The sequence below is a fragment of the Opisthocomus hoazin genome, chromosome 4 (genome assembly GCF_030867145.1).
Source record: "Opisthocomus hoazin isolate bOpiHoa1 chromosome 4, bOpiHoa1.hap1, whole genome shotgun sequence".
NCBI classification, from domain to species: Eukaryota; Metazoa; Chordata; class Aves; order Opisthocomiformes; family Opisthocomidae; genus Opisthocomus; species Opisthocomus hoazin.
The window spans coordinates 29,041,970-29,062,629 of NC_134417.1; the positions used below are offsets into that span (position 1 = coordinate 29,041,970).

The following is a 20,660-nucleotide window of genomic DNA, read 5'->3' on the forward strand; positions in this document are numbered from 1 at the left end:
TCCAGGCGAGTTTTGAAGATCTCCAGAGAAGACGACTCCACAACCTCTCTGGACCACCTGTTCCATTCTGTACAGCAATGTCCTCCACTTTTTCTGCACATCCTTCTTCATCAGTTCGCCTTGTAAGACCTTTTCCACATAGAGTCACAGAGTATTTCAAGTTGGAAGGGACCCATAAGGATCATCGAGTCCAACTCCCTGCTCCTCACAGGACTACCTAAAACTAAACCGTATGACTAAGAGCATTGTCCAGACGCTCCTTGAGCTCTGACAGGCTTGGTGCTGTGACTACTTCCCTGAGGAGCCCGCTTCAGTGACCAACCACCCTCCCAGGCTGCGGCAGTTCTCCTGCAGAAACCCCAGCAGGAGAGCTCTCCCAGCAGCGTTCTGGGCTGAGCGTGACGGGGCGGCTGCACTGCTGGCACACGCAAGGCGCTCCCCGTCTGGGATTCCCACTGCCATGGGGCAGGTCTGCAACGGGGGAGATCTTCAGAACATTCTGCGCCATGCAAGATGAGCTTCCATACGCTTCTATTTAACTTCTATTGCTGTGCACAAACACGCCCTAAGCGAGGCTTCAAGGCAAAATGCTGCTGCTGCGTGACCTGTCAATATACACTAGTGACTGAGGACAAGAGGAGGGGTCTTTCTTTCCTGGCCTGTGTAAGAAGTAGTGAAAGGCTTTTTCTGTAGCTCTCTGTATGCAGGCTGGGGGCTGTGCTCACAGTCTCTAGACCTACTTTGCAGGAAAAATAAAATCCCAGCATTTGGGGGACTTATTAATCGCCCTGTTAGTAAACAAGCCAAACCCACTTTACCCACCCGTTAACAGCAGCTTGTTCAGCATCGCTGGTGCCGAAGCAGCCACTGCTGCACCCTGAGCAGATGGCCACGGACACACAATGTGCGCACATATACTGACACCCAATTGCTTCATCCGACCCCAGCAAAACCACGCCACTCGCGCAGTGGCTGGAACACACACGCAGTGCCTGGATGAGTGGCTCCCAGCCACGCTGCGTTACGGCACCGACCCGCTGCTCCATCTCTCGCAGGGGACAAACAAGCTGCAGCCCGGTTTGATGCTTCAAGGGCAGCTGAAAAAGCCGTGCCCTGCTGGGTCAGCCCTTTGCACAGCTCGCGTACCTGGGGGCCGGGCTCTCTCCAGCAGCCCAGGAGCTGCAGGAGCCCAGGCGACAGCAACACTGTGCCATGCCCCGGCCTGGACGGTCCCTTTGCTGGAGGAGGTCATGCCCAGGAGAAAGGGACGTTTTCTGGGGCTGAGGAAGAGCCGCAGGCAGAGCAGCGCTGGGGCGGCCATCGGCAGCTCTCGGGCGGACTGCTCAGGGTCAGGGTCTCCCCACTCGTGACTGCGCAGGTAGCAGCCCGTGGTCTCACCCCGACCAGCCTGGGACCGCGTCTTCTCCAGGGGTCACTGCGTGGAGAGCATTTCAGAGTAAAGCCTCGAGGTTGCCTGCAAACACAGCCACCACATCGCTAACGAAAATTGCTTTTGAAAGCAATTTCCTTCCTTTTCAGACAGAAATACGAAAAACGGAGAAGGTAAAGTTCACTTCTTTTCTCCTCCCCACGTACCCAGTTGCCCGGCAGGCCAGTGCCCGGAAGAGAAATGATCTGATGCTCCAGACAAGCAGCACATTCTGGAAAAGTGACGGAAGAAAGAGGATTGCCAGCAAAAGACTGAGCTCTGAAAGAGCTCTGTGAATTGCTGCTATAAGATTTAAAAAAAAAAAAAAACAAAAAACAAAGGAAAGAAGAGCTGGGTGGTTTTGGGACTCGTGGCAAGTCCCTGCCCCACCGGGCACAGGACCCGGTGCTGCCGCCGCAGCCAGAGCATCGCTGGGGCGAAGAAGATCGCAGGGCTGAAGAGCTGGGGCTGCGAGAGAGACCGAACGGGATGTCGCAGCTGCCGGACAGGCGTGAGAAGGGCCGTTCCCTGCCGCATTCGTTAAGACAGAGCAATGGGAACCAGGAGAGCAGATGCCAGTGCAACAGCCGTTTCTGGCAAAGGGCGCTGGAGGCTGGCTGCGCCGCTTCCGCATCGTCCTTTGGATTTAGCTCATACAGGTCACAGGATCAGCAAGGAGGTTTGCAACGGCTGAGGCAGCCGGGGACGGTGCTGGGTCCCCAGCCAGCGCCCAGCCGGTCCCTCTGCCTGCAAGAGCAAACCCACCCCGGGGCCAGGACAGCATCTCCGGCCGTGCTCTGCGCCAGCGCAGCAGCCAAAGGCACAGGGTTTGGGTTTGGTTTTCGAATAAACAACATCTGGCACAAACACAGAGCACAGCACAAACTTCTGCACATCAGCAAGCACTGCGGAAACCCGGAAAGGAAATTAAATTATTATTAGCGTTTATCTGGGAACATGTGCCTCACCACTGCCCGTCGGGTGGCAGTTTGGAGAAGCCCAGCCCAATTTAAGATGTCTGTGCAGGGCAGATACTTTTAACCGTTTAGAAACAGCTACATTGTTCATGCCAAATGTGCTTGTCGGAAATGAAAACTCCTAGAAATTACAAGTTTAGTGAATATAACTGAAGTACAGTTAGAGTTCTCAAATTTAAGCCAGGTTTTCTATTTCTCATTTTCAAAGCATGAGTAAAAAGAGAATGAAGCTACGGGTCAGACGTAGATGGCTGCAGGAAAACTACGATAAGCTGGGAAAAAAGCTAAAGAAAATAAACTGCTAAACACATCAGCTTTCAGTCACTGAAATTTTGGAAGTTAAAGACAAGTGTGTAGGCAGCATTACTTCGCCGTGGTGAATTATACAAAAGAGAGGTTTCTGAATTTTACCAGCGCAGTGAAATTAAAATTTTAAGACTATCAGCCAGACCAGAGGCAAATGTTGGAGCCGCTCCGGGGTTCAGCAGCACTGTGGGCCACGCTGATGCTGCCCACAGAGCAGCTGCCTGGTGCCACAAGAGCTGGGAGCTCCATTGCTCACTGCTATCACGGCAACGGCAGGATGAAGTCAGGAGCGTAGCGGAGGCAGGAGGAGAAGCTGCCACCTGCGCAAAGTCTTGCTGTAAAACCGTCACATCCAGACAGCTAAACCCACCGAAATGTGAGAAATCAGCTAGAGGAACAGAGCTGTTTCCACGATGCTCAAAATAAGTCTTTCAGCTGCACCTATCTTTAGCCCCAGCTACCAGAGGGATTTCAGGTTTGTTGGGGTTTTTTTGTTGTTGGTTTTTTGTTTGTTTGTTTTTTTTTTTTTTTTTTTTTTTTAACTACGATCAGCAGTAACTTGGCTTGAGCTGCAGCAGGGTGATGATCTCCGCATGTGCTTCCAGTGGGGAGACGGCTACCAACCCATACAGAGCGGTACGGAAACTGTGAGCAGCAGCTGCTTCATTTCTGCATCAGTATCATGATACATGCCATGAGAAATCCAAAATGGAGTGGAATGGGCACAGATAATTGTAAAGAGCCCATCACAAGTCAGTCAAACACGACTGGTGATAGAGTTTATGGCAAGCAAAGTGCTGTGAAAAAGTTTAATACAAATGTACAGAAAGTTCACAGTAAATGAGCTACTGAAAGAGGACTTCTTAAACAGCCAGGTAAAGCACGAGAGAAGGTAACACATTACATTAACCCACCATTTCAGAGCACTGCTTTATATCAGTAGCAATTTGTAAAAAAACCTCATAAATTAACTGACCTTAAATCACCACATCTTTTCTACAACCATATGACAAACCCCGTTGTTTTTCGAGGAGACCTGGTAGGTTGTGCCGAGGTGCAATGCTCGAAGCCCTGGATGAAGGGGACCTAGTCGTGGCAGAACAGCCTTTGATGAGGTCCCTCCCACACCGTAGGCTCGTGAAGAAATCCGTTTACTCCATGGGTTTGCCTGGGTGAGCCCTGGAAACCACCACGGGCACCAGTTCCACCCCCCAGCCCGTTCCTGCAGAGCCCCAACACGAGAGCCGGGGTGCGAGTGCCCAGCACGCCACGGTGCAGTCCCTGCCGCTTGGCTGCGGCCGGCAGCAAGTCGCTGAGGGTGCTGCTGTAACCACAGTGATGGAATTAGTTAATCATAAAGCACGAACAATGCTGCTATGTCCCTTGTACAGCCCTGCCCATCTGGACATTAGGTCTGGGAACAGAGGGTTTAGTCCCTAGGTAATCATTAATGTTAAACAATAATGGTGAAGGGGGATTTTTAATAGAAATAGCGTTACCAAATGATTGCAGGTGTATTTGTGGTACCTATCTATTGTGTGAATTAATTGAAGCAAAAAGTCATACATCTCTCCCCAAAGACGTTAGTCTTAATTAAAACTAGCAGGTGCCTAGAACTGGTCAAGACGACCCGTGCCGCAGGGACAAGAGCCAGAAGAGGACTGAGTTTGCGCAGAAACTGTGATGAAGAGGATAAGCCTTCATCTTAGGACCCCCGACGACCACCACTAGGAGGCACTGCGCAAGTGCGGGTGGGAGGAGTGTATGAAAATGGACTGATTTGACTATGAAAGAAAGGGCTTATGTAATCAGATGAATATGTATATTTTGGTCTATATAAACTGCACGGAAAGGGTATGGGGTATGCACGTTTGGCGGAATTATCCCCCGTGCATCCGACATCACAATAAAGAATGCCTGCCTTTTAACACTACATTGGTGTTACGAGGTTTTATTCCCGGATTTTCGGTGACACTGCCACGGGGGCCGGGCTGGACACTCACCTCGACTCTGCTCTGCAGCCGTAATTTCAGATTCTCCTTCTCTGGAATCGGCAGCCGTGGGCAGGGTGGGAGGGAGCCGGGCTGGCACTGGAGCTCAGCAGGCAGGCTGGCAGCCAGAGCCCAGCCGCAGCTTCACTCGTGCAGATCTCATACAGTGTAACGATGGTTAAAGGCCAAGTCTTCTTCTACCTATGATGACAAAAAAATAATCAAATACCAGCTCAGAGGATGGTGAGCAGAGAGGAAAGCATTTTCTTGATGGAGTTTTTCCCTTCTGACTCCTCCTCTACAGACTCCTCCAAGACGGAAGTTTAGAGCTCCTCAAAACATCACAAAGTCAGTACCACTCGGGCACTTCCATTTAGATCTTCTTAGACAAGTCTGTCAGACTTCCAGAAAGATTTGGGTCCAGAAGAGACAGTTTTGGTGTGGGGGCACGCCAGAGCGGTAGGGGGGAAGCACGGGCATCCTGGAGCTGCGGTAAGAGCCCAGCGAGCAGGGGCGGTGGTGCTGGCATGCCCACAGGGAACAGCAGCATCCCACAGGGAGCTGGCGCAGCAGCGAACGTGCCCCCAGCATGGCACCGGGAGCAGCACGAGGTGACCTCGGCCACGGTTTGCTGATCCGGGGTACGTGTCCACAGCGAATGAGCAGGAGGGAAATTCATCCCAGGCCTGGAACCCACTGCTCCCAGGGCACCCCAATAACACGCCTGGTCGTTACGGCCAAGCGGTCTTCCAAGGAACATCGTCAGTACAAATCCTTCCGCGGAGGAGCAGCCCGACGCAGCCCCCGTCCATCCAAACCGCAAACAGCCCCCAGTGAGCGCACAACTCCTCTGCGCTGTCGGGGTAGATGTCTGGGGTATCTGGGTGCCTCTCAGATTTAATCCTCCAGCTCCCAGAGGATTGGAAGCCAGTTTGCAAAAGCTGGGGGTTAGACTAGGAAACAAGGGCAGGCTCCAGCTGTAAATTAACACCGTGCTGTGAAATTCATTGGGTTCTTTAGCATCCTGCGGGCTTTAAAGAAGGAATGCACCTGGAGTCAGGCACATTGGTTGTCATTAAATGCCCAGCCTCCAGCAGCATTAACATCTTGCTAAAGAAAAACAAATAAGCTAGCTGAAGGTGTTGAATGTTCAATGTTAAATAAACCTGATGCTATAGCAGGAGCGGCAGCCTGCCCTGCCGCGGGCAGCTCCCAGCACTGCGCTCGCCAGGGTGCATCGCCTGGCCGTGAGCCACGGCCGTGCCCGAACACTGTCGCTGCCCCGGCAAGGCGGCATCTGGCCAAACTTTGTGACTCGTCTCCACAGCACCGTGTATGCAATAGCCGAAGAATCCGCCAAAGCCCCAGGGGGACTGCGCTGCACAGAGCTTTTGCAGCTGTTCCTGCAAGCCAGGAGTCGGTGGGCGAGCGACCTGGCACTGATGAACTGCTGTGTGCAAGCAGCGCATCCCAGGAGCGGACAGACCCCAGACGAACCCACTGCCACCGGTGCGTCTTCTGCCCACGGTTCTGCCTTTATGTCAGCGGCATCTGAGCCAGCCTGCCATGCAACGGCTGTACGTAGGGTGTTGTTGGCATAAAGTGTCTCCATAATACACATCTCGTATGCAATCGCTCCCCTGAGCGCTTTGCCATCTGTTATTTGGAATTGTACTAATTGCATGCAGGGCCTGAAAATGCAGAAGGACATGAAACTGCTTCAACTATTTAATTAATCTTTTTTTCCTGGGAGAAATAGATCTCCATTAATAATGCACGTTTCAAGAAGTCTAACGCACAGATTTCTTATGCTCCCCCAAAGCTATAAAGCCTTTTTTTCAGCCTCCACCTCCCAGGGAGAGGAGGAGGAAAAAGCCTTCACTGCTCATGGCTGCTGCATGGAAACTTCACCCTGGAGCCTTCCTCCTCCTCCTCCCACCGCTGCTGGCAGAAGCCCAGTCCAGCCGTGCGGCCAGGCGGGAGGGAGGTCCAAGAGACCCAGCTCAGGCTTTGCCACCCCGCACCCTCCACGTTGATGCTGTCCAAGTCTCCTTCCCCACAGCTGCAGGCGTGCGGAGAGCTTCGGTGTTTCTTTAAAGTAGAACATGTACATTACGTAAAATTTTGTTGGATTTATGCAGAGCAATATACATAAAATACATATCGTGCTCTTATAGATGTATTTTTTTTTTTTTAATAAAATACGAATGGCAGCTGAGGCCTGGTGAATAAGCCCAGTACAGAAGTTAAATCCAAGGTCATGGTACTCATCAGTAGAAGTCTGAATACCACCATGATTATTTGTAAGCGCGAGAAATAAACATAGTTCCACTACTAAAAATACCCTCTTTTTTTCCCCATTTTTCCCCCCCCTCCTCTTCAATATGATGCACTTTAATGTTAGCAAATATTAACTCTTCAATATCTGGGATATAGAAAGCTATTCTGGTTTTTCTCTGAAGAGAAGGCCAACAAATCAGCTAATATTTTAACATTACAGAAGCTGCTTTAAAATTTCCCGTGCAGCTGATGATACCAGCTTCTCATTTACCAGCTTTTAAATATTTCATTCATTCAGGCAACTGCTGTTGCCTCAGGCTTTAGGGTCAGAGACTCAGCAAATCTCTCCGTCGCGCGGGCTGATAGCTGTAATGGCATTGTCTTCCTGGCGGCTTGGCTTACCAACAAGGAATAGCTGAACTCCAGGGTCTCTGCAGCAGTTTTCACCGTTGCCGAAGCAATCGGGGGTCCGGCGCAGCGTGCCTGCTGTCAGAGAAGCCACACCAGCAGCGCCGGGCTCTGCTCGCTGGCAACGCCGGTTTGGGGTGCGCTGTGCTCTGCCGGGGCTCCCGGCCAACCTCGGCCTGAAGAACCAGGCCAGAATAAAACAGCTTTAACCAGGCTGACATTTGAAGGGCGCCTTTGAAACTGCTGCTATGCAGCGGTTACTGAAAATAAGGGATATGCTGAGCAGCACCAACGGGATCGGACCTTAAACTGAATTTGCCAACAGGTAACAACTTAATCAACAGTTCCAAAAGTACTAGAACACAAAAGCTATTCACCAAGTTGTGTCTTTTGGGGAGTGTGTTTGGTTTTTTTTTTTAAAACAGTATTGCACTTCAGCAAAAAGTGAACGCCTCAAACTGCTAATAAGGAAACCCTAACTGGTGGGTGTGCTTACTTTCCTCCTCCACTCACTTGCCCACGTGAATTAATTTCATTTTCTCTGCCCACACCCACCCCTGTACCGTGTTTTACACAGACAATAGGGGAACTGGGGAGTCCAGGATCAGCCCCCCGCCTGCCTGGGCACCCTCAGAGGGTTTGGTCTCTGCGACAGGAGCTGGCTCCTCCGCAAAGCCCCAGCAGGGCTGTGCTTTGGCTTTGACTGCCAAACACCGAATTTCATCTCACCCTCTACCAGGAGACGGAGCAATGCCTTCCCTTGGGGGGGGGTTCTACCATTTTCTGCTCCGGATACGCGAGTTGCTTACTGCCTCTTCAGCCTCTCCTGCCAGAGACGATGATGCTGCAATTTTCGCTGTCTCACTTCATGCCTTGCCAAGCATTTCCGACTCAGAAAGCCTATTTTAGGAACCTAATCAAAAGCATACACAGTCCAGTCAATCAGCAATCCATATTTAGGCGCTAGTGGGTAAAAGGCATTTCCTTCTCTTTCCAAGCAGAGCCCTACATGAACATGCAGAGGGAGGTTGGTGATACCATTAACATTATTGCTTAGAACATAAATTTTTCTGCTACCTTACAGGTATAAAACTTTCCTAAAGGTGAGAAAGATAATTTCTAGAGGTGTCTTTCAGCTCTGTTCCTCTCATTGCCAACACCTTCGCTGTTCTATCTCCTCAACGTCCACTGGGTCAGATTCTCCACCGATTTAAGCATTGACCCTCAAGGCACGGTCTCCTTCCCTCCACAGACACCCCATCAGTAAGCCTGCCTCCCTGCCGAGCCCTTCCCCAGGCCTCCCGCGAGTTTCTGTCTGAGGAACCAGCGGGAACACCGGGACCCGCACCCAGAGCCCTCCCCAGCATGGGTGGCAGCGGGGTGAGGAGGGTGCCCAGGTTCCTCCCGGCAGAGCTGGGTGCTGCCCGGCACCTCCAGCACCCCAAAGGAAGGCCAAGCTGGTCCGGTGCCAGTTCCCACGGTGCCGTCAGGATGCCCGGGCTGCCCTGGCCAGCACACACGCAGCTTTTCAGTCTTCTGGAGCAAGCACCCTCCCCTTGTCCTGCCGGTCCTCGTCACTGACCTTTCCTCAGCACTCCAGCCAGACTCATGCCGCTTTACCAGCGGTGTCCCAGCGCCTGCAGGGAAGGAGAACGCTCCAAGGCAGCATCACTGACAGCAGCGTAATCCCCTGAGGAATGCCTGCTTTACACCCCAGCTTTGTGCACATCCCCCTCCAACACAAACGAAACACCCGTCCCCTCCAAATGCTCTCTTCAGCAAGTCCTTTTCTGCCATTCATATGGAAGAAAGAATAAAGCAGCCCCTAAGACTCGGAAAGGATCACTTCTAGCGACTAAAGGCCAGCTCGGTTCATCCCACTAGTTTGTACAGCATTAGAATTACCCAGCCTGGGGAATATTCTTCTGGACACAGACGTATTTCTGTATAAAAAGTCTGACCGAAGGCATTACTGAGGAAAAACCCCAAACCTCTACTTCCCCAGGAATACTAACCTGCTGGTAATTCTAAAAGAGTTAAAACTCCAGTCCAGATGCCTGCTGGCAGCAGACGGGAGCCCAGCGTTCTGGGTAGCACCGTGAGAAATCTCTTCCCAACGATGCCAGGAGCTTGCACTGGGGTGCACGCATCCCGAGGATGTGCAGACACAGCCCCATTGCACGGCAGTGCCTGTGGTCTGCATGAGGCTGCTTAGTCCTACAGTACGTTTCACGCCCAGCATGCTGGCAGCCAGGGCCTCGCCGTTCCAGGGACGGATTCAGGAGCAGAGACGCAGAACGCTCCTGTGTCCCATCACCAAACCCCATTTTCCGACTGCGTCTCCGGGGGCAAGCAGGAGGCTCAGCCCAGCCCTCCCTGCAGCCAGGCGCAGCTCCCCGCTGGTCACCACCCCAGGCGCAACCTTCAGCACCCTTCTGATAAAAGGCACCTACTCCACCATTTTGTTTCTCTCCTCAACCACCGCAGCCAAGCGTGACTAAGGACTCGCCTTAACGCCAACAGCAGAGGTGAAATGACGTCTCCCTGGGTCTGGCCCTGTTGTTTGCAATAGCTGCCACGTGCACCAAGGCCAGCTTGTTATTCCTTTCCAATAAATGGGATACTTGAGTGACAAAAATTATGTTGCATTGGAATCGAACACAAGTTTAATTTTTATATTCAACATAAAGGAGAAAAACGCAGCAATCATTCCATATACATTCCATCTAAACAGGCTGTGCACACATGCAGGAAAAAGCCAGAATTACTGAAGATTCAGGGTATTTTATGCAAAAAGAAAAAAGCAGGGTGCTAGAAGTACATGCTTGTGGTGTGTTGTGATCAGTTTAAAACCAATAGCCAACCAGCATGTGCATCATTCAAAACTTCTAGGGCTTATATTTAATAGATAAAACGCTCATATAGAGGATATTTGCTCAAGACTGACAGCTGAGCTATGTTTCTTTTTCAAGCCTATAAAGCTACTGAGCCAATTTTGTTTTTAAAAATTCACATCTAAAAACTGTTAGTTTTAAGGATAGTTAGAACACATAATCCACAACTTGATAAGCAGACCATAAAACATACCGCAGTGCTATTGTAAGGCGAGGACATTCACAGACTTCCTTTATCTGACGAATATCCAGTGCTGTTTTGTTACGCTATTCCCCTCTAGTACAGGGTTTAAAGAAAGTGGTTATGGAGCAAGACCGATGCTTTTCTAAAATAAACAAAACCCGAAACCCCAAACATCTGCAGCGTTACAGCCATCCCCCTTGGTTTTCGAGCGCTCCCCTCGAGCTGTGCTGCTGAGGGACAGCAGCACCAGCCCGGCCGCTGCCTGCGACAGGCGGCTCTCAGGGGCTGCCTCATGCTGCGTGAAGCCAGGTTCTGCACCACCCATCACCTGATGCAGCTGCGGGGCCTGGCCGGCATGACCGTGTCCCCTAGCACAAGGGAGTGTGACGAAGGGGACCAGGCACCAGCAGCCACCCAGCAGCTTCCGCACACAAGCTGTCACCTGGCCCAGTTGTTTGCACAAGCCTGAGACAGGAAGACATTGTGCAATAGGAATAGACAAGAAGCAACCAACACGATGCCACGTCCCCTACGCGGTGCCAGCTGGGGGCTCGGGCAAGGTCAGGCACACCAGCCCCTCTGGCCTTGGCCAGGAGAGAAATCCCAGGGCACAGTCCCAGCCGTTTATGGGGTTCTGAGCTCAGATGACAGCACTGAAAGCACACTTGGGTTAGAATCACACCAATTTTCCTGCAAGGGAAGATGAGCAACACTGCAGTCCAGAGGCTGCAGGGCAACACGACGAAGACGGCAATCACGCCCAAGAGTCACATAGCTCCTATTCTCCCACGCTCCTCGGTCGCACCCGGCAAACACCAGCCAGGCATATGAGAGCAACACGTCCACCTCACAGGTTCTCATTTAGCCACTCAATGTATCCGTTCAGCAGCCGGTGCCCTACCGCCAGCTCGGCTGCACCCGAGACAAACATCATCGCCCCGTGGAAGGCGTCCTTGGCGTGAACGTGCGTGACGGGAACGCCCACTGCCCGCATGCGCCTGGCATACATGACACCGTCGTCCCGTAAGACATCGTGCTCGCAGGTGAGGACATAGGAGAGGGGCAGCCCGTGTAGCTGGGCATCACTCGCCAGCAGCGGGGCTGCCCTCCGATCCAGAAGCCCCGGGTACTTCCCCACGAGCTCGGAGCTTCCATAGACAGGACTGGTGTAAACGTGGTCTTTCTTCAGCTCTTCAGGCAGCCAGTTGCTCCAGTTCACAAACTGAAATAAGTGGCTTGATTCAACTGGGATGTGAGTGTTGGAGGCCATTGCTTCCCTGAGAGATGGATCAGAGGTGAAATATTCACTCCAGAACCTGACCATAAGCGACTTGGATAAGAGGGGCTTGTTTTCATTATCTTGGTAAGCCGGCAAATTCAGGTCAAGGGTTTGAAGAGCAGGGTAAAGCAAAGCCTGCGCTTTGAGTTTAGTTTTGACTTCAGAGTCCTGTAACAGCTGTAGAAAATAGAAACAATTACAGAAAGTCAGTGGAAAAGCATTGGTTCTCTCACACTGATGGAAGACATTAAACATAAGGAACTAACATACGCGTTACAACCTAAGCACAATGAGATTATCAATAAAACCAGGATAGGTCAATTTAAAGATGTTCTAAATTTATAGGCAGGTTGCCTAAACCAGCATGTTGTACTAAAAATTCTCCAACATCAAATGTAATTTCATTTTGCATCTCATGTTGAAGGACAATATTTGAGAAACATTCTTTTTGAAGCATTGAGACTTTCCGAGGCATTTATGCTTTCCTAAGTAGTAACAAAGCCTTTTTTTATGACCATAGAAAATTTCTGTTCCTATAGGTTAAAAATCGTAGGTTTCTGAGGCTCCTTTAATCATTTCACACACAATTTAGAGCTTATCTATCTGCTGGCTTTTTTAACTGGTAGGCATCAGAACTCAAACTATGATTCTCTGCATTTTAGACATGTGAAAAATAAAATGCGATGAATTGAATACTGACATTTCTTATACGTCATCCTTTTTCCCCTCTTCACTAATAAATTTCTGCCTTCTCCCTCATCTTCTGCCTTCAGTGTCCATGGCAAATTCACAGCCTTTCCAAGTGAGATTCATTACAATCCAAAGAACCTCTCAAGAGAGCCACAACATTGCACTGACTTTACTTAATAAAGCCGAGCCAGAAGTGCAAAGGGCACTGAACTGCCTGTGATCAAACGACATGGGAACATTCAGGTTTGGGGTTTTTTTTTGCTGCTATTTACATATATGAGTCAAATTGCTCAAATACCCCTTTCAAACAACATCCCTAGCACAGTCAAAACGCGCTTAAGCAGAGTGCGATGCATGCCCTACTGCAGGGTACAAAGGTTTGGAGGACATCGCAGCATCCCAGCTGCTCTGATGCCATGAAGTGGCTGGAGCCCGTCTGCACGCCTGGAAGCTCGGAGCCCTCACGCGGCACGACACCTCGTGCACATCGACCACGAGAGGCTCTGGGAGGCGCGCTCACTTGGAGCGGAGGTTTTTGTTAGTCTTCTGTAAGTGTTCATGAAATGACAAAAAAAAAAATCCTGAGCTAGCAAAGCAGCTGTTCTGCATTACCTGTTGTGCCACAGCCGCAGCCAAGTTGCCACCGGCACTGTCTCCCACAACACAGACCCGGTCCGGGTCCACCCCGTACTGGGAGAGGACATTGCTCTGGAGGAAGAACTTCGTCACCGAATACACATCTTCAAACTGAACGGGAAAATGGTATTTAGGTGCCAGCCTGTAACTGTCAGAGGCAAGCAGAAGGGTGTTACTTGCTGCCGTGCACAGCGAAAGGCTTGCTAGCATCTGCCCTAGTCAATGAATGTTTATTCTTTTCTGCACCCAGAGAATTGGGAACCATCTGTCCATCCTGGAGAATGACATATTTTCTTACCCACCCAACTGCATAAAGCAACATCCAAAATGACCACCAACCACAATTCACCCCTGCAACCTCAACAGCTTTTGTTTACAAATACTGCAAGCTAGCAGGAAAGCACACGATCGAAGAAAAAGACATTGCAAAATTAGATTAAGAGAAATAGATTGGTTTATGCCAAACCCTCATCCCATCTAGCAGAGGAATCTCTTACTCAACAGATACCACGACAGCATTTAACATGTTTGAAGTCCACCTCGCCAGATGATCGTAGGATTTCATGCCTGCAACGAAATGAGTCGCTTTGAATATCCTCCAGCACATTTGAGAACAGACACACACACGACAGCATGTTCCTCTCTGCAGAAGCTTTCAGGGGACTTTCCAAAACCTCCACCTGGTTTTAACTGGCGAAATACCAGTTCCCTGACACTCTGTAGCAGCTCCCACAAAACAAGATGCAGCACTTAACACGGGCTGTTGAGATGTTCCATGCAGACCCCGGCACCAACAGCAAAGGGCTTACCTGCCCGTCCCACGCACCAGCCTCCGCCGTGGAAGAAGATCACGGCCCTTCTCAGCCCATCAGATGCCCTCCTAGGCACGAAGAGGCGGACGGGAACATTGCTGAACTCAGTGTCCGTCACGGTGACATTTTCATCGGATGTGGGCGCGATGTATTGGAAAGTTGAGATCAGCATCAGAGCTTCCATGTAGTGCATCAGACCCAGCCGGTCAGCAACCTCAGCCTAAAGCCCAAGACAAGGGAAAACAGCGTCTGAAACACAGCCTCAGTTACTCCGAGATGAAGTTTCCGTAAAGCCACCTGATGCTCTGCACAAGTCTGTAAAGCTGCTGTAGGAGCTGCCAAGCCAAACGCTGGAGGAGTCGCTGTCTTGCACGGCCACGCTGTCCGGCCGGAGCCCTGCAACTCCCTCACCCACTGCGACAGGCAGCTCGGCGGCAGTGGCCTGAAGGCAGCCCAGGGACACCACCACCTCTGGTCTGGGCCAAGGCAACAGCTGGAAGCACAGGCACAGAGGGTAACCAGGACTCAGAGAAGGTGGAGGAAAGCAGAATCAGCTGAAACCTCCTGAGACCCAACGTGAGGGTCTGGCCAACCAGCCAGATGTCCTTGTCTTTCCAGCTGGCTACCACAAGACCGAGCAATACCTGTGCTTGTGATGAGCTGCAGAAGCAAAAGCAGCTGGTGCTTTCGGGATGCCGAGACACTGGTGGCACAAATAGAAGGATACAACCATTTGACTTCAAACTGCACAATGATTTTTTTATGATCTGTTCCCTCGCAGTAGCCAAGAAGCATCACTGAAAGATAAGTACTCTTAAATTACTAACAGGAAATATTGTGTCTACTTTGAGATGTTAAAGAGGCAGCAGTATATCTTTGCCACTTTAACTCAGTCCAGCTCTGTTTAATTTCTTCAGTTCACATGAAACCATCGCATTGCTCACGCACCGCTGTTTTTCTGTATAACAAAGCAGCGCTCCTACTGAGCAGCAGAACAAGAACTGAGTCGTGTGTTTATTGTCCATTCCGTGTGCTCGGCAGAGGACACAACATTTCATCACGCTACCAGTGCCACTACACCTTCTGCAGCTCCCCCTGCACCGCCATCCATGGGGAGAATCCAGCTTTGTCTGAGCCACGCAAACCCTTTCCTGACAGGATAGTTCACAGCAAAAAGCTAAAAATAACCCTGCTACCGCCGTTCTGATTTCTGCCAGCGCTCTGCCCGCGAGGCGATCCCCTGCCAAGTGAGCCGACAGCCGTGCAGCTCCGGTGTGGCATCACCGCGGTCACCCAGCGCTGGCTCTAGCCCAACTCCGGCCGAGAATGATCCCAGCGACTCCTTGAGCTGGAGACGCCCCGGGACTAGAAGCAGCACCCTCCAGGAGGGGGAAGAAGGGCAATGCTGACTGGCATCTCTATCTGCCTGGTAAGTGCATTAGTTGGGGGGGGGTCTTAAAAAATACCCATAGGGTTAACTTTTTGGAAAGGTTCTTTTTCCCAGAAATCTTGAGTCCACCTCCGCTGTGCAGCCGTCCGAGCAAGAGGCATCAGGGGAGGCCACTGCCACGCCGGGCATCATCAGTGCCCCTGGCAGAGCTACACAGAAGGCAAGGAAAGCTTTCCCAATGGGCTCCACAGAAACACCCTGGCAGAAGAAAAGTGAGATGGTTCAGGGAGTTCAGCACCAAGGAGCTGCCAACTTCAGCATTTAACACACCATAAAAGCAGTTTCCTTTAAAATTGACATCATAAAACATTTATTATTAAATTCTATGTTCTAAATTAGATTACAGTTATTCTAAGATGCAAAATAAAATTAAAACAAACCTAGCAAGTAAACCTGCAGGTGAAATGCAAGCTCCAAAGATTAATATTTGGCAGCTTTGACTCTGACATCCTAACAATTTACGCAGATTAAAGCATCTCAATCCCTTTCACTCGGATTATTTTAAACCTTGATCATAAAAATGTGCTAGCTTTCATTACACTGAGTCTTTGGTAGACCAGAGTGAGTCCAAGTGAAAACATTTCTGAAGGCGTTTGCTACGGAATGTGCCAGAAACGCGGGTCCCGACAACTCCTTCCAAACCCACCAGCTCCCCGGAGGGGTCATCGCGTTCCACACAGCGGGCGCGGGGGAACTGCGACAAGTGAAGATGTGACCACGGTTTGCTCACACGCGAGCCTCACTGGCTTCCCCCCACCTTCTTTCGTCTTCATCTGATTAAACTGTGTTTAAAGAAACTTACTTCTCACATTACTTTTAAGATATTAAAAACATTCTAAAAAAACCATACAAAATTTTTAATGTACAACACAATGACACAAAAGAACAACGTCACAATGACTAGAAGACAAATACAGCCTTTGTTTTCTATACCGTGAAAGACAGAGTGAACACCTATCGAAACAAAAACCCGGCCCCACTGGAGACTGACTGCAGGTGGAGCACAGTCTCGGTCGTGTGAAACGCCGGCAGCACGCGGAGGCCCTGTTGTCCATAACCTCCCTAACGCCCAGCCTGCCGCGGCAGCTGGCAGCCGGAGCCGCATCCTGCCAGAGCATCAGAACAGTACGCACTGCCTCACGATTTCGGAGCATTGTATTGCCTAAGTCCTGATGACACAGTAAGGAATGGCTGGGAGGGCAGGGATAGGAGTGGTTTATTTTTCAGATGACAGAAAGGTATGAAGAAGCCAAGTTCAAATTTGCTTGAAAGCCATTTGCTGTCTGACTTGCGGAAAGTGAACAAAGAGCTTGGATTTCTAGTTCATTTCAATCAAAATCAGAAGAAATCTCAAACTGATTTGCATATTACTTCTCAGTTTAATGTGCACCACTCTCGTGCATAGCTTAAACACCCAAAAAATTACGAGCTGACACTGTGACCATCAAAGCACTGTTCTATATTCCAGGCCACTGCACAACTCCTTGTCTGAGCAGGCATGACCCATCCTGTAATGGCACCGATACCGCTTGGATCAGAACACTGGGTTTGGAAGATAACTGAATTAACAACAGGCCTAAGTTTATTAAACTGATTGGAACTCGTCAGCAAAACAGCCACTCCGTGACTGCTTCCAGCACCGCGCTGTCAGCTCTCCAAGGGAGGAAAGCGCCCTGGGAGATGCCCAGCGCTGACACGAGGGTTGCCGTGCATGCAGGCTCAGCCTTTGGTGTGGGTCGTTTCCCAGGGCTGCTCTCCATGTCAGTGCCCGGTACACAGCAGCACAGCCACGGGCGTTGTGCCGCAGGGAGCTACCGACAGCTCCTGCGCCCACTGCCGGTACCCTGGCCCCGTCATTGCCACCCCCAGCGACGGGGGGACCCAGCTTCCTGCACAAGTCCCCCAGCTGCCTCCTCAGACAGTGATAGAAATGAACAAGGAATAAAACCAAGCCCTGTCTTACACCTCACCTGAAGGTGAAAATCAGATTGAACTCAAAGTAGATTTGAGCTTACCAAGATATAAACTAGCCCCGCCTGCTGCAGAACCTGTAGAAGCTCAGCTTTCCCAGAGATGCTTTATTCTTCCCAGGAAGGATTTAAAAGAACCCCCCACTCCCCCCTACACACTTTATCTGTTCACCTCTTTAGAGGTGCAGCATCTGGCATTCAGGGTTTGGGGCTGCCAAGCACACCATCTAACCCTGCTTGTTTTGCTTTCTGTAACTTTTTTTCCTTTATATTTAATTATCTTCTACGCATAACCTACTTTCTCAGAAGACAGAGGCAAAAGGAACCCAGCTGGGGCCTTACTGGCAATACTGGGTGGTCATCACCACCAAATTTCGGAGCCGCCTCTCTCAAGACTGGGACAAAGCAATGCTGGGAGCTCTGCCAGGCTCTGGGGTTTGTCACCGAGGTGCAGACAAACGGGCAGTAGCTGGCACGCTGCACGGAGGGAAAGCGCTGGGCCTCACCATCAGCTCAAGGAAGACAAATGCCTACGCTTGCCAAAGCTGCGTATTTTTATCCACAGTGATTGCAGTTTACATAAATATTTCTCAGCTGTTGCATTTTCCCCTGAGGATTAGCATCTTGAAAAAATAAAGATATAGGTCAAAGTGAGTCCTGCTGCAATTCCACTGGTCTGTGAAACTCCCCTGCACTGGGAGGAACCCCCCAAGCTCCAGGACCAAGGCTTTTCGGTGCTCCCGGAGCTGTTGGTTCTGCAAGCGGACATTTCACACTGTGGAGAACCACCGGTCTGCTGCCTGCGGCTTCCAGGCCATTATCACGTAGAAACAAGAGGAAAGCCTGCCCTTATCTGAACAGTCTCACTGTCCCCGATCTCAGATTACCGCACGTTACGGGCACAGGAGGGAGACCGACCGCTTCGGAGTTCTGCATTCCTCATGCTTTGGAAAGCATTTTCCCCAGTCACTTCACCTTCCATCAGGGGAGCACAGCAGCCAAGATGAAAAAGCCTCAAGTTCTTTGTGAGGGAGGGGGCTGCTTTTGGCAGCTCACAGAGCCGGACCGCGGTGGCTGGGCTGGCGGCAGCCCTTGGGGCGCAGCCTTCCCGCAGCCGAACGCGACCACGGGCAGTTTGCGAGTGGGGCTGTGAAGGGCTGGAACCCAGATTGTGCTGCTTCCGAGGAGCCGGGCGGGAACAGAGGAAGCTTTGGGAGGATTTCACAGAAATTCAGGCAAGGAAACCCTAGGTTAGGGCTTCAACTAGGCAGAAAGACGTCAAATTGCATTTTATCATTTCTTCGTGTGTGTTACCCCAGACTGTGTGCACACGCAGTACTCCCGTGGTTCTCCTCCCCCTCTGCTCTGCCCTGGGGAGGCCCCATCTGCAGTGCTGTGTCCAGTGCTGGGCTCCCCAGTTCAAGAAAGATGAGGAGCTACTGGAGAGAGTCCAGCAGAGGGCTGCGAGGATGAGGAGGGGACTGGAGCATCTGTCCTCTGAGGAGAGGCTGAGGGAGCTGGGCTTGTTCAGCCTGGAGAAGAGAAGGCTGAGAGGGGATCTTAGAAATGCCTCTAAATATCTGCAGGGTGGGGGTCAGGAGGACGGGGCCAGACTTTTTGCAGTGGTGGCCAGCGACAGGACAAGGGGCAACGGGCACAAACTGAAGCTGAGGAAGCTCCAGCTGAACCCGAGGAAGAACTTATTCCCTCTGAGGGTGATGGAGCCCTGGCCCAGGCTGCCCAGGGAGGTTGTGCAGTCTCCTTCTCTGGAGATATTCCAGCCCCGCCTGGACGCGGTGCTGTGCAGCCTGCTGTGGGTGACCCTGCTTGGGCAGGGGGTTGGGCTGGGTGACCCACAGAGGGCCCTGCCAACCCCTGCCATGCTGTGATTCCCTGAAAACACTCGAAGAATGTTGTGCTTGAGCACCGCAGACACTGGCTGATTTATTCTTCTACCTGGAGGCTGTTCCCCAGCTAGACAGCACGCAGGCTTGAGATGTTACACCATCAACACACGGAGGGAGACATTCCCCGGCTCCCTTCCATGATGAGATGGCACGAGCAGACTCCTCGGCACACTGCACAGCCAGGAGCGGCAGCCATCGCCCGCGGGCTGACCCACGGCAAAGCCTGGCCACCAGCTCCCGACCGGCCTCGGGAGCCCCTTGGCACCCACTGCCGTGCCCGGCAGAGGCTCTGAAAGCAGCCTGGGACTAGCAAGGGGTTTGTTCCAACCAGCTGCTTCTCCAGGCCAGGAAACCCAAAATCCAAGGAAGTTTCACACAATCTGGCACAGAAGCTGGAGAGCTCCCCAGGACCTATTAAAGCAAAGACGAAGGAGGATAGATTTGCTATTTCAGGCTTTCTTGGCACGTTTTTGGGAGCTTGAAGGAAGACCCTCCCAGCCAGGAGTGTCTGACAGTGCCAGTATTTTTCCCTTTTTTCAAACCAATGTCAGGGAGTCAGAAGGACTAAAATAGGGTCTCCTCTGCAAATTTAGACCTGCTCTTAAGTGATTATAAATCGTTGCTCAACAATCTGATGACTGTTCAGAATGTACTTAGGACACTTTAGAGCCATCTCAAATCTAATTTCCACCGGTGCCGCTCCAGGGAGGCTATCTTCGTCAGAGTCCCTTAGGATTACGGTTCTGCGAGAGATCAGAGCACAGTTACAAAACACGCTTGTCCGCGCCACTGCTGCTGATAACAGACTTGGGCTTAGCAGGCAGCCAATGCAACAGCCAAGACAGACCCCAGCCCCATTTTGAAGTGAACACAACCAGTCCTCCAACACAGAAAGAAAACACTTCTGCTGGCTGAGCCTTTAGTACTGCTGTGCTGAAAGCTGGAGGTCTGACCGCGCGAGCAGACCCGAGGCGTTCCTGGGGAGACGTGTTAGCTGTGCACGCGCTCCCCTCACAGGCCACCTCCAAGAGGAGAGCTGAGAGAGGAAGAAGCAAGGCAGCACATCAAAAGTGCAGACTACAGTTTCTTTCTCATCTCCCACCACTCGGACCTCAAACCACAAGGTCAAAACAGACACAGAAGCAGCAAAGAGTCCATCAGTAAACGCACAAAAAGTCATCCCCTCCTTCTGCAGGCTGTACAGACCCCAGAAGAGGTCTCTGCTGCAAGCAAAGGTTGTCTGACACAGGGATGGCTCTGGAGATCAACAGTGGCTTTTAGATACCACCCAGAAGCATGATGTTTAGGAGACAGACCAAGAAAACATGCACCCTTGCCTCCACCAGAAAAATCATAGAAGAGGCGGCTCCCATGGACTTCTGAAAATCGTACCCACCGCGTATTAGAGAAAACAGAAAAGGCAAAATGCCAGACTCGTGCCCTCTAG

General features: G+C 51.1%; 1 protein-coding gene across 2 annotated transcripts in view; it reads right to left on the reverse strand.

Moving 5' to 3' along the window:
• Window positions 1-10,052: 10,052 nt before the first annotated feature.
• Window positions 10,053-20,660, reverse strand: part of LOC104336545 (arylacetamide deacetylase) — a 40,400-nt gene continuing 29,792 nt past the window's right edge. For both annotated transcript variants that reach the window (XM_075418458.1, XM_009942388.2), the window contains exons 2-5: window positions 13,884-14,106; window positions 13,572-13,641; window positions 13,051-13,222; window positions 10,053-11,925 (exon numbers count right to left, since the gene is read on the reverse strand). In XM_075418458.1, the coding sequence (XP_075274573.1) occupies window positions 11,317-11,925; window positions 13,051-13,222; window positions 13,572-13,641; window positions 13,884-14,079 (1,047 nt within the window). In that variant the 5' untranslated portion in view covers window positions 14,080-14,106 and the 3' untranslated portion in view covers window positions 10,053-11,316. The remainder of the gene's footprint in view (window positions 11,926-13,050; window positions 13,223-13,571; window positions 13,642-13,883; window positions 14,107-20,660) is intronic.